This window comes from Salvelinus fontinalis, chromosome 40 (assembly GCF_029448725.1).
Source record: "Salvelinus fontinalis isolate EN_2023a chromosome 40, ASM2944872v1, whole genome shotgun sequence".
NCBI lineage: Eukaryota > Metazoa > Chordata > Actinopteri > Salmoniformes > Salmonidae > Salvelinus > Salvelinus fontinalis.
This window is the reverse complement of record NC_074704.1, coordinates 3029742-3043584: the sequence shown is the minus strand read 5'-3', so window position 1 is coordinate 3043584 and position 13843 is coordinate 3029742. Positions and strand designations below refer to the sequence as shown.

Sequence of the window (13843 nt, the reverse complement as noted above, 5' to 3'; positions counted from 1 at the left end):
GTTTAGATTATGAGTGTTGATTGTGTGAATACAAGTATAACACCTCTTGTCTTTCATTGTATGATTTGGATGTTACTAAATTATTATATAATTCAAAGGAAGTACAGTGCATTCAGAAAGTACTCAGACCCTTTGACTTTTTCCACATTTTGTTACATTACAGCCTTATTCAAAAATGTCCCCCCACCCCCCCACCCCCCCCTCCTCTCATCAATCTACACACAATGAAAATGAATAAAGAAATCAGACCTTCTTGTTGGGTGTCTGATCATCTACCATTGATATAGGAGTGGTTAAATAAACACGCTAATAACGGTCCTCTGAGTACATTCAAAAAAAAAGTTTGGTAAAAGGTTGTATGTATGGGACAGAGGAAGGATTAGTCAAAGATCATGTCAACCCCAATTATTTCACACAGAGTGAGTCCATGTGATTTGTTAAGCCTCATTTCTATCGATTTTTTTAAATGTAACTAGGTAAATCAGTTACAAACATATTCTTATTTACAATGACGGCCTACCCTAGCCAAACCCGGACAACTGTGCGCCGCCCTATGGGACTCCCGATCACAGCCGGATGTGATGCAGTCCGGATTTGAACCAGAGACTGTAGTGAAGCATCTCACACTGAGATGCAGTGCCTCAGACCACTGCACCACTCTGGAACTTACACTCCTGAACTAATTTAGGCTTGCTTAATACTTATGCAACAACATGTGAAGAAAAAAATATTTCAAAAGGCACTGTATTTTATACAAGGCTTGTCTGTTAAACGTTGGTTACCATGATGACAATACTATGGTTGAAATTTCAGTGTCAAAACAATCGTTTTACGTTGATGACTTTTTGGAAATCCAATGTATTTTCCACGTAGATTCCAATGTCACAATGTGTTGACAAATTACGTTGAAACGACATTGATTCAACCAGTTTGTGCCTAGTTTAATGTTTTCGTCTAGCTACTAGCTCAACAGCCACATCCTTTATTACCAGATTCAGCTGAGGTCTTGTACTTAAGGAATGATTTGTACCAAATACAACGCTCTCAGTGAGGATAACATTGATAAGTTGTTGACATGAAAAACATTCACAACCTCATGAATGTTTCCATCAATGTCATTCCACCATGTCAGAGAAAACACAGGCGCTGATTGTGTACTGAACACAAATATAAACGCAACATGTAAAGTGTTGGTCCCATGTTTCATGAGCTGAAATAAAAGATCCCTGAAATGTTCCATACGCACAAAAAAGCTTTATTTCTCTATAATGTTGTGCACAAATTTGTTTACATCCATGTTAGTGATTATTTCTATTTTGCTAAAATAATCCATCCACCTGACAGGTGTGGCATGTCAAGATGCTGATTAAACAGCATGGTCATTACACAGGTGCACCTTGTGCTGGGAACAATAAAAGGCCACTCTATAATGTGTAGTTTGGTCACACAACACAATGTCACAGATGTGTCAACCTTTGACGGAGCGTGCAATTGGCATGATGACTGCAGGAATGTCCACCAGAGCTGTTGCCAGAGAATTTAATATTCATTTCTCTGCCATTAACCTCCTCCGATGTCGTTTTAGAGAATTTGTCAGTACATCCAACCGGCCTCACACCCGTAGACCACGTGTAACCACGCCAACCCAGGACCTCCACATACAGCTTCTTCACCTGCGGTATCGTCTGAGACCAGCCACCCGGACAGCTGATGAAATTGAGGACTATTTCTGTCAATAATAAATCCTTTTTGTGGGGAAAAACTCATTCTGATTCTCTGAAATCCATAGATTAGGGCCTAATGAATTTATTTCAATTTGACTGAGTTCCTTACATGAACTGTAACTCAGTAAAATCTTTGACATTTTTGCATGTTGCATTTATATTTTTGTTCAGTATAAAAAAGGATTTGATTAATGCAACATATTTTGGTCTGAATATCAATACAATGTGGAACACCAATATTTCATATCTACTGTTATACCATGAAGACCCGCTATAGACCTATGTGCTTATTTTTGTTTGACTGAATGAATGTAAAATGGTGTCCTAAAATGATTTGCTGCGTTACCAACTCCAGTCAGCAGAATGCGATGTGTGGGCTATTTACGTGACGTAGAAAATAGTGGACATGACGCCGCAAACCAACAACAACAAAAATGGAGGCACGCTACTTTACCTCAGGTAGGGAACTAGCTATTTTGCTAGCATTTTTTTCTTTACATTTGAGAACTCTCGATTTTATATATATATATGTATAACTTTTTGATAAATATATAAACTATTTGTTAAATATCTAGGTACTTACGTTAAATTCAGTGTGCTAGCTGCCCATAGTTAATTATGTTTGTTAAGTCACAGCCAGCTAGCTAACGTTAGCTACCTATTAGCCTTTACGACCGAGCGTTGAGGCACAGACAATATATTTGGCTGAGGCTAGCTAACTACACTTAGCTACTAACTAAAAGTAACACTATTATGGAGGAATTAGACTAGTCATTGAGTTAGCCACTGTAGTTAACTAGCTGTATGAAGAAAATAACCTTAACGAACGTCAGTTACCTCGTTTACTCAAATCTAATCACTATTCGACTGGTCAACTGTGTTTTAGGTGACTGTAACGGTACTGTCGCCTAGCCTGTCTAGCGGTCAGCTAGCTATTCCAGCGCCGCCGCTCAACCGGCCCAGCCATGAGCTCGCTAAGCTACTTCACCCCGGCCCGAGAGGAAGAGCTGCTGTGGTCGGGGAACGCAGGCGCAGCCACCGGACCTCAACCCAGCACCCTCGGAGGAGAGGAGGCACGGCGCTTCTATCAAAGCGTCATAGAAGAGGGAGGTGCAGGAGAGAGACGAGGAATGGAGCAGAGGGGGAGAGAGAACCGCAGGGGGAGAGAGGGGAGGGGAAGAGCAGGGCAGCACGTCCAGGTACCACAAACACAACAAATATAGCCTAGTAGCTACATCATCTATGATCATGACATGTATGATTTAAAAAAATAAAGTATTTCCTCAGTATATGTACACAGCACCAGTCAAAAGTTGACACCTTCTCATTCCAGGGTTTTTCTTAATTTGTACTATTTTCTACATTGTAGAATACTATTGAATACATCAACACTATGAAATAAGACACATGGAATCATGTAGTAACCAAAAAAGTGTTAAACTAATCAAAATATATTTTATATTTGAGTTTATTCAAAGTAGCCACTCTTTGCCTCTGACAGCTTTGCACACTCCAGATGCATCAGTCAAGCATCTGCTGATTGACCAAAATGTAACTAAAGTACTCTTTCCCACAGGCTAGCAGGCAGCAGGCTAGCACCACCAGTACTACCACGGAGCTGGAGGGGCTGAGACTGCTGCGTTGTGCCCAGGAAGGTGACCTGTCTGGGGTGAGAGGCCTGCTGTCCCGGGGGGTGGATGTCAACTTCCAGGTAGGTAACAGGAGGGGTCTGAACCTGGGTCTCCCGCCGGGGAGAAACCAAATAGGGGATTGGATTACTAGACCGGGTAGACCGGCTTGGCGGAGGGAAAAGTGATTTCCGTTTTTATCGCCGGGCTGCTTCCCGGGCGTGAGCCAGGTGCCCCGTTCAAAGCCCACGGAGAAGATGGCTCAAAACAAAAGTGACCTAGGTAATGCATGTAGACTAGACTAATGAGTAGGATGCTGTGTTTTCACATGCTAGAGTGGGGCTTTTGATAAAAAATGTTTATCTGCCTGAAAATGGAGTATTCTTACCTCAGGAAGTTGGTGGCTCCTTAATTAGGGAGAACGGGCTTGTGGTAAAGGCTGAATCAGTGGAATGTTAGAAAATACATAAAACACATGGTTTCCATGGGTTGAATGCCATTCCATTTGCTCCGTTCCGGCCATTATTATGAGCCGGTTTCTCCTCAGCAGCCTCCTAAGTGTCTTATAAATGAGCAGGGCACACTTCCCTCACCGGTTTCAACCAGTCACGCGACAGACCATAGCCCGGTTCAACCTGGGCCAGTTTAATCAAATCACCTCAGTGTTCTGACCATTAGACCATAGCCCGGTTCAACCTGGGCCAGTTTAATCAAATCACCTCAGTGTTCTGACCATTAGACCATAGCCCGGTTCAACCTGGGCCAGTTTAATCAAATCACCTCAGTGTTCTGACCATTTGAACAAGAGGAATGTCCCTCTTTGGCCCGAGGGTGACCCTGATTTATTTTACAAGTCCCAGGCAGGACTTCCTCATGAGGAGCCAAACTCACTACATAAGGATGCCAGTAGTACAAGTACTGGATTCACGGTTTGTTTTCAATTTCAATAATAATCAAATGCATTGTTTTAAATGCATCTATTTGAGAGACAGGTTCAATTTAAAAGCTGAAACTTGTTTTAAATGCAAAAGAAAACACATTTTATGATTTTTAATAGGTTCTGAAAGTAAAGATCAAGCTAGGCTTCCTCTATAGAAATAGGACAGGTTTGTCCTCCAGCCAGGTTCAATTTAAAAGCTCTATGACAACATTTTCAGAACTCTTAAGATGTGTTCATTGTTTGGTGGAGTAGGTCAAGTGAAAGTATTTAACGGTTTCAAGGATTTAAAAAATGTATTTGGAACATTCTACCGCAAACTTTTTGCCTTCAGTCCTGTTTCCCCTTTAAAATGCTAACATGCCACCAACAAACCTCCTTCCTGTTGCCCTCGAACCAGCCTCCTTCCTGTTGCCCTCGAACCAGCCTCCTTCCTGTTGCCCTCGAACCAACCTCCTTCCTGTTGCCCTCGAACCAACCTCCTTCCTGTTGCCCTCGGACCAACCTCCTTCCCGTTGACCTTGAACCAACCTCCTTCCTGTTGCCCTCGAACCAACCTCTCTCTCTCTCTCTCTCTCTCTTTCTCTCTTTCTCTCTTTCTCTCTTTCTCTCTCTCTCTCTTCCTCTCTCTCTCTCTCTCTCTCTCTTTCTCTCTTTCTCTCTTTCTCTCTTTCTCTCTTTCTCTCTTTCTCTCTTTCTCTCTTTCTCTTTCTCTCCCTGACTCTCTCTCCAGGACAGCTGGTGGTGGACAGGTGTGATGTGTGCAGCGGCGGCAGGGCAGCGGGGTGTCGTTAGGCTCCTCCTCCGGCAGGGGGCGGCGTGGGTGGGCGTGGTCGACACGCAGGGCCGGGACGCCAGGGAGCTGGCGCGGATGGCGGGGCATAGCGGGGTCCTAGAGGAACTGGACCACTACGGGTCTCCGCAGGACTGTGACCATGAGACGGGTGACCGGCATGGGAGACAGAGGGGGCAACACAACCATTACAGGAGAGAGACGCAGGACCATCAGGACCACAGGTTAGTGACTGACCACCAGGACCACAGGTTAATGACTGACCACCAGGACCACAGGTTAGTGACTGACCACCAGGACCACAGGTTAGTGACTGACCATCAGGACCACAGGTTAGTGACTGACCATCAGGACCACAGGTTAGTGACTGACCATCAGGACCACAGGTTAGTGACTGACCACCAGGACCACAGGTTAGTGACTGACCATCAGGACCACAGGTTAGTGACTGACCATCAGGACCACAGGTTAGTGACTGACCATCAGGACCACAGGTTAGTGACTGACCATCAGGACCACAGGTTAGTGACTGACCACTAGGACCACAGGTTAGTGACTGACCACCAGGACCACAGGTTAGTGACTGACCACCAGGACCACAGGTTAGTGACTGACCACCAGGACCACAGGTTAGTGACTGACCATCAGGACCACAGGTTAGTGACTGACCACAGGTTAGTGACTGACTGACTGACCACAGGTTAGTGACTGACCACCAGGACCACAGGTTAGTGACTGACTGACTGACCACAGGTTAGTGACTGACCACCAGGACCACAGGTTAGTGACTGACCATCAGGACCACAGGTTAGTGACTGACTGACTGACCACAGGTTAGTGACTGACCACCAGGACCACAGGTTAGTGACTGACCATCAGGACCACAGGTTAGTGACTGACCACTAGGACCACAGGTTAGTGACTGAACACTAGGACCACAGGTTAGTGACTGACCACAGGTTAGTGACTGACCACCAGGACCACAGGTTAGTGACTGACCATCAGGACCACAGGTTAGTGACTGACCATCAGGACCACAGGTTAGTGACTGACCACCAGGACCACAGGTTAGTGACTGACCATCAGGACCACAGGTTAGTGACTGACCACCAGGACCACAGGTTAGTGACTGACCACCAGGACCACAGGTTAGTGACTGACCATCAGGACCACAGGTTAGTGACTGACCACCAGGACCACAGGTTAGTGACTGACCATCAGGACCACAGGTTAGTGACTGAACACCAGGACCACAGGTTAGTGACTGACTGACTGACCACAGGTTAGTGACTGACTGACTGACCACAGGTTAGTGACTGACTGACTGACCACAGGTTAGTGACTGACTGACAACAGGTTAGTGACTGACGGACTGACTGACTACAGGTTAGTGACTGGCGGACTGACTGACTGACTGACCACAGGTTAGTGACTGACTGACAACAGGTTAGTGACTGACGGACTGACTGACTACAGGTTAGTGACTGACGGACTGACTGACTGACTGACTGACTGACTGACTGACTGACCACAGGTTAGCGAACACAGACAGCCAGCGACCGTACTGTCATGTGGTCGACCGTACTAGACTGACGCAGTCACTTCATGTTAATAATTTAACCCACCTGGAAGACCAGGTGAATATAGACAATCCCTGACCTGATCAGGTGGTCAGGTGTGGTGAATATAGACAATCCCTGACCTGGTCAGGTGGTCAGGTGTGGTGAATATAGACAATCCCTGACCTGGTCAGGTGGTCAGGTGTGGTGAATATAGACAATCCCTGACCTGGTCAGGTGGTCAGGTGTGGTGAATATAGACAATCCCTGACCTGGTCAGGTGGTCAGGTGTGGTGAATATAGACAATCCCTGACCTGATCAGGTGGTCAGGTGTGGTGAATATAGACAATCCCTGACCTGATCAGTTGGTCAGGTGTGGTGAATATAGACAATCCCTGACCTAGTCAGGTGGTCAGGTGTGGTGAATATAGACAATCCCTGACCTGATCAGGTGGTCAGGTGTGGTGAATATAGACAATCCCTGACCTGATCAGTTGGTCAGGTGTGGTGAATATAGACAATCCCTGACCTAGTCAGGTGGTCAGGTGTGGTGAATATAGACAATCCCTGACCTGATCAGGTGGTCAGGTGTGGTGAATATAGACAATCCCTGACCTGATCAGGTGGTCAGGTGTGGTGAATATAGACAATCCCTGACCTGGTCAGTTGGTCAGGTGTGGTGAATATAGACAATCCCTGACCTGGTCAGGTGGTCAGGTGTGGTGCCTAGTTGGAACACCATACTGCAGTATCTGAGGTTCTCCAGGACCAGGCTCTCCTCTGTCCTCGTGTAGAAATAACAACTGAGATTGAAGGCTTGTTGTCAAGGAGATACTCATTTTTCTCCTCCCTTGTTGCTCCTCTCCCCCCATCCCTCTCTCTCTGCCCCCCCCCCCCCCCTCCCAGTTCTCCCCCAGCGGTAGCAGCAGTCCAGACCCATCAGAACCAGTCCACCCAGAATCAGACCCAATGGTGTCCAGTCTGCAGTGTCCACTACTCCTCTCCTCCAGAGACGCACCTCTCCTCCACTCTCCACCTGTTCTCTCTCTCCCGCCCTGCCCCCCCTCCCCACTACTGCCTCCCCCCCTCCACCCCCGCCTACCAGATGATGCTGCGCTCCGGATGGACCCCTGGGGGGGGGCTGGGGCCCGAGGGGGAGGGTCACAAACAGCCGGTCCGGACCGTCCTGAAGAGGGACAGTAGAGGCCTGGGGTATGGACCCACACCCCGACCCAAGGTCACACACTTCCAACCTAAAGACCCGCAGGCAGTCAGACGGACGGGGAAGGAGGGTCGGGGGGAGAGGGGGAGGAGGGGGATGAAGGAGGAGAGCAGGAGGGAGGAGAAGGACAGGAACTGGGAGAGGGACTTCCGCTCTTCCTTTAACACCTTTGACCCCTGACCTCTAAACGCTGACCCAGGGACACCTGTTGTAGTCAGTTTCTCTCTAGTGTACACTCTGCTCTCTGTAGTGTACACTCTGCGCTCTCTCTCTCTCTCTCTCTCTCTCTCTCTGTCTCTGTAGTGTACACTCTGCTCTCTCGCTCTCTCTGTAGTGTACACTCTGCTCTCTCTCTCTCTCTCTCTCTCTCTCTCTCTCTCTCTCTCTCTCTCTCTCTCTCTCTCTGTCTCTCTGTAGTGTACACTCTGCGCTCTCTCTCTCTCTCTCTCTCTCTCTGTAGTGTACACTCTGCTCTCTCTCTCTCTCTCTCTCTCTCTCTCTCTGTAGTGTACACTCTGCTCTCTCTCTCTCTCTCTCTCTCTCTCTCTCTCTCTCTCTGTAGTGTACACTCTGCTCTCTCTCTCTCTCTCTCTCTCTCTCTGTAGTGTACACTCTGCTCTCTCTCTCTCTCTCTCTCTCTCTCTCTCTCTCTCTCTGTAGTGTACACTCTGCTCTCTCTCTCTCTCTCTCTCTCTCTCTGTAGTGTACACTCTGCTCTCTCTCTCTCTCTGTAGTGTACACTCTGCTCTCTCTCTCTCTCTGTAGTGTACACTCTCTCTCTCTGTCTCTCTCTCTCTCTGTAGTGTACATTCTGCTCTCTCTCTCTCTCTCTCTCTGTAGTGTACACTCTGCTCTCTCTCTCTCTCTCTCTCTCTGTAGTGTACACTCTGCTCTCTCTCTCTCTCTCTCTCTCTCTCTGTAGTGTACACTCTGCTCTCTCTCTCTCTCTCTCTCTGTAGTGTACACTCTGCTCTCTCTCTCTCTCTCTCTGTAGTGTACACTCTGCTCTCTCTCTCTCTGTAGTGTACACTCTGCTCTCTCTCTCTCTCTCTCTCTCTCTCTCTCTCTCTGTAGTGTACACTGCTCTCTCTCTCTCTCTCTTTCTCTGTAGTGTACACTCTGCTCTCTCTCTCTCTCTCTCTGTAGTGTACACTCTGCTCTCTCTCTCTCTGTAGTGTACACTCTGCTCTCTCTCTCTCTCTCTCTCTCTCTCTCTCTCTCTCTCTCTCTCTCTGTAGTGTACACTGCTCTCTCTCTCTCTCTCTCTCTGTAGTGTACACTCTGCTCTCTCTCTCTCTCTCTCTCTCTCTCTCTCTCTCTCTCTCTCTCTCTCTGTAGTGTACACTCTGCTCTCTCTCTCTCTCTCTCTGTAGTGTACACTCTGCTCTCTCTCTCTCTCTCTCTGTAGTGTACACTCTGCTCTCTCTCGCTCTCTGTAGTGTACACTCTGCTCTCTCTCTCTCTCTGTAGTGTACACTCTGCTCTCTCTGTAGTGTACACTCTGTGCGCTCTCGCTCGCACTCAAAGGGTCTGAATACTTCTGTAAATAAGGTATTTCAGTTTTTTATTTGTAATAAATTTGCAAGCATTTCTGAAAACCAGTTTTTGCTCTGTCATTATGGGGTATTTTCTCCGCCCTACCTGTTTCTCCACAGGGCCAAGGGCCCATTTATGGCTTGATAATGAAGTGTTACTCTACTGAGGATCTCCACCGGGGCTTGATAATGAAGTGTTACTCTACTGGGGGCTTGATAATGAAGTGTTACTCTACTGAGGAGAAACACTGGGGCTTGATAATGAAGTGTTACTCTACTGAGGATCTCCACCGGGGCTTGATAATGAAGTGTTACTCTACTGGGGGCTTGATAATGAAGAGTTACTCTACTGAGGATCTCCACCGGGGCTTGATAATGAAGTGTTACTCTACTGGGGGCTTGATAATGAAGTGTTACTCTACTGAGCAGTTACACTGGGGCTTGATAATGAAGTGTTACTCTACTGAGGAGTTACACTGGGGCTTGATAATGAAGTGTTACTCTACTGAGGAGTTACACTGGGGCTTGATAATGAAGTGTTACTCTACTGAGGAGTTACATTGGGGCTTGATAATGAAGTGTTACTTCATTATCAAGAGACAGGACGGACAGCTGATCGTCCTCGCAGTGGCAGACCACATGTAACAACACCTGCACAGGATCGGTACATCCGAACATCACACCTGCGGGACAGGTACAGGACAGGACAACAACTGCCAGAGTTACACCAGGAACGCACAATCCCTCTATCAGTGCTCAGACTGTCCGCAATAGGCTGAGAGAGGCTGGACTGAGGGCTTGTAGGCCTGTTGTAAGGAAGGTCCTCACCAGACATCACCAGACAGGACTGGCAAAAAGTGCTCTTCACTGACGAGTTGTGCTTTTGTCTCACCCAGGGGTGGTGGTCGGATTCACATTTATCCTCGAAGGAATGAGCGTTAAACCGAGGCCTGTACTCTGGAGCGGGATCAATTAGGAGGTGGAGGGTTCATCATGGTCTGGAGCGGTGTGTCACAGCATCATCGGACTGACCTTGCTGTCATTGCAGGCAATCTCAACGCTGTGCGTTACAGGGAAGACATCCTCCTCCCTCATGTGGTACCCTTCATGCAGGGTCATCCTGACATGACCCTCCAGCATGACGATGCCACCAGCCATACTGCTCGTTGTGTGTGATTTCCTGCAAGACAGGAATGTCAGTGTTCTGCCATGGCCAGCGAAGAGCCCGGATCTCAATAATCTCATCGAGCACGTCTGGGACCTGTTGGATCGGAGGGTGAGGGCTAGGGCCAATCCCCCCCTAGAAATTTCCGGGAACTTGCTGGTGCCTTGGTGGAAGAGTGGGGTAACATCTCACAACTAGAACTGGCAAATCTGGTGCAGTCCATGAGGAGGCGATGCACTGCAGTACTTAATGTAGCTGGTGGCCACAGCAGATACTGACTGTTACTTTTGATTTTGACTCCTTCTTTGTTCAGGGACACATTATTCAATTTCTGTTAGTCACATGTCTGTGGAATTTGTTCAGTTTATGTTTCAGTTGTTGAATCTTACGTTCATACAAATATTTCAAGTTTGCTGAAAATAAAACGCAGTTGACAGTGAGAGGATGTTTCTTTTGCCGAGTTTAATTAGCTCGTGGGCTTTTCTCATCAAGGAGGGTATTCTATATGCAGTATGTTGTTGGGATCTGTAACCATGGTTACCCTTAACCTCTTGGAACTATAGGGGGTGCTGTTCCGCATTAGCATATTTGTGTCTCCAAATTAAACTGCCTCGTGCTAAATTCTTGATCGTACAATATGCATATTATTGTTATTATTGGATAGAAAACACCTTCTAGTTTCTATAGAAGTTGAAATTTTGTCTCTGAGTTGTACAGAACAATTTCTACAGCACTTTTCATGACAGGGTTCAGATTTCAATTTTTTTTACCTCTGATCTGGGGTCTGTTTTTAAGGCGACAGTGAATGCTATGAAGAAACCGACACTGCCTACGTCTTCCTCTGGGTGTCTGTACGTCATCACGCTTTCAATGGAATCGATGGGATATTCACAGCCAGTATAAAAGACCAAAATGTATAGAGACCGCCCTTTCTCGTCGTGCGCCTGAAGCGTGAAGGGCATCGGACCTGCCTCGTTCCAAATCGTTTTCTAACCAGCAATATTTCTCCGGTCATGTTTTTACTCGTTTTAGGTGTTAAAAACATCATAATGTAGTTAATTTGAACCGTTTTATAGCAATTTATATCCGTTTAGTGCGATTTTAGAGGAATTTATTTGTTGTGCACTCTGAAACTTTGGACACGTTTTGGGGTGTCGGTCGTTGGTGGTGGACATTTCGAAGGACAGAGGACATCTATCGACCAAAAGACGTTTATAACATAGAAAGGATACATTGCCCAAGAATCTGATGGAAGAACACCTCAAAGTAAGCAATATTTAATATGATAAATCGTGTTTCTGTCGAAATATTTTAAACGCATATTTCGCCATTTTGTTTGGTATAGCTTCACTTGGCGAACCCTGTATTGAAAAGTAAGGATAATTTTAAAAATGTAAATCAGCGGTTGCATTAAGAACTAATTTGTCTTTCGATTCCTGTAAACCCTGTATTTTTTAGTCAAGTATATGATTAGCTATTAATTAAACTAGATCACTCTGAAAGATGGCGACCGACATTTTCAGGCTTGTTTTGCTACTATTTTCATTGTGTAACCACGGTTTTGTATGGCTAAATATGCACCTTTTCGAACAAACTGTATATGTATATTGTAAAATGATGTTACAGGAGTGTCATCGGAAGAATTCTGAGAAGGTTAGTGAAAAAATTAATATCTTTTGGCGATGTTGACTTTTATCGCTCACTTTGGCTAGAATCAATGCTGGGCTGCTATGTGCTATGTGCTATGCTAATATAACGATTTATTGTGTTTTCGCTGTAAGACACTTAGAAAATCTGAAATATTGTCTGTATTCACAGGATCTGTGTCTTTCGATTAGTGTATGCTGTGTATTTTTACGAAATGTTTGATGATTAGTAGTTAGGTAAACACGTTGCTCATTGTAATTATTCTAGTCCATTTGTGACGGTGGGTGCAATTGTAACCTATGGCAGCTACCTGAAATATGCACATTTTTCTAACAAAACCTATCCCATACCATAAATATGTTATCAGACTGTCATCTAATGAGTTTTTTTGTTGGTTAGGGGCTATAAATATCTTAGTTTAGCCGAATTGGTGATGGCTACTGGTGTTGGTGGACAAATAAAAGATGGTGGATTATGCTAATGTGTTTTTAGGTAATAGATGTACATCTTTACATATTGTGTCTTCCCTGTAAAACATTTTAAAAATCGGAAATGGTGGCTTTATTCACAAGATCTGTATCTTTCATCTGGTGTCTTGGACTTGTGATTTAATGATATTTAGATGCTACTATCTACTTGTGAAGCTATGCTAGCTATGCTAAACAGTGTGTGGGGGGTGGGGGGTGCTCCCGGATCCGGGTTTCTGAGGCAGTAGAAGTTTACCCTTAACAGTTTCTTCCCATTCAACAGACAGTTCAGTGATAGATCCATGTCATTTCAGTTGATTTGTCTGTCTGCCTGTCCCTCTGTCTGCCTGTCCGTCTGTCTGTCTGCCCGCCCGCCCGCCCGTCTGTCTGCCTGTCTGTGCGTTGGTATATTGGATTGTGTATAAAAGTGGAACCCCCTGATTGTATTTTCCTTCCTTTTTAGACCACATAGGCCTAATAAAATTGTTAAAATGGTAGGCATCTCTCTCTCTGTAGATCGTTCACCATCCGCTCTCCCTGTTCACCTCTCACACAATCTCCCTTCTCTCTCTCTCACGCTCTCACTCTCTACCACCTCTCTCTCTCTCTCTCTCTCTCTCTCTCTGTGTCTCTGTCTCTGTCTGTCTCTGTCTCTGTCTCTCTCTGTCTCTCTCTCTCTCTCTCTCTCTCTGTCTCTGTCTCTGTCTCTGTCTCTCTGTGTATGTATGGATGTATGTATGTATGGTGACTTAAATAAAAGTAAAGTTAATGCCTCATCATGCCGAATTTATCTGAATTTCTGTCGGTGTCCATTTTGACAGTGCTGAACGAACAGGCCTTTTTTAGTCACAGCTCGTTTGCTTGCACTTGCTCATACTTCATGATATAAGAACAAATATGATGAGTTTACTGAACCTAAATGTAATGTTTGTCTGTGGTTCAAAGTCTAAACTCATTGCGGCGTTCGTTGTTATTGAAGGCGAATGCGGTTCTTATCGAGTTCCACAAGGAGTCACTAGAAGCCATATTTATTTCAGCAAGTCAGCCATGTTTTTTTTTTTTGAAAGGCAGTAAATGAGAATGAATGAACTGTTTCTCTGCCAGACAAGACTCCGCTGATAGCCAGGTAGTGCAGTGGTAAGGATTCACTCCATGGTGCTGAAAA

General features: G+C 45.7%; 1 protein-coding gene across 1 annotated transcript; it reads left to right on the top strand.

Moving 5' to 3' along the window:
- Positions 1–2098: 2098 nt before the first annotated feature.
- gpank1 (G patch domain and ankyrin repeats 1) lies at positions 2099–11004 on the top strand. Its single transcript, XM_055906920.1, has 5 exons — positions 2099–2183; positions 2611–2923; positions 3301–3435; positions 5023–5306; positions 7549–11004. Exons 2-5 carry the CDS (start codon positions 2690–2692, stop codon positions 8042–8044), a joined length of 1149 nt encoding a protein of 382 aa, XP_055762895.1. The 5' UTR covers positions 2099–2183; positions 2611–2689; the 3' UTR covers positions 8045–11004.
- Positions 11005–13843: the final 2839 nt, after the last annotated feature.

Excerpts from the sequence above, each read along its gene's own strand:
- gpank1 (XM_055906920.1), top strand. The coding sequence starts at position 2,690 with ATGAGCTCGCTAAGCTACTTCACCCCGGCCCGAGAGGAAGAGCTGCTG. Across the intron at positions 2,924-3,300 it reads GAGCAGGGCAGCACGTCCAG|GCTAGCAGGCAGCAGGCTAG; the intron begins GTACCACAAACA and ends TCTTTCCCACAG. Across the intron at positions 3,436-5,022 it reads GGGTGGATGTCAACTTCCAG|GACAGCTGGTGGTGGACAGG; the intron begins GTAGGTAACAGG and ends CTCTCTCTCCAG.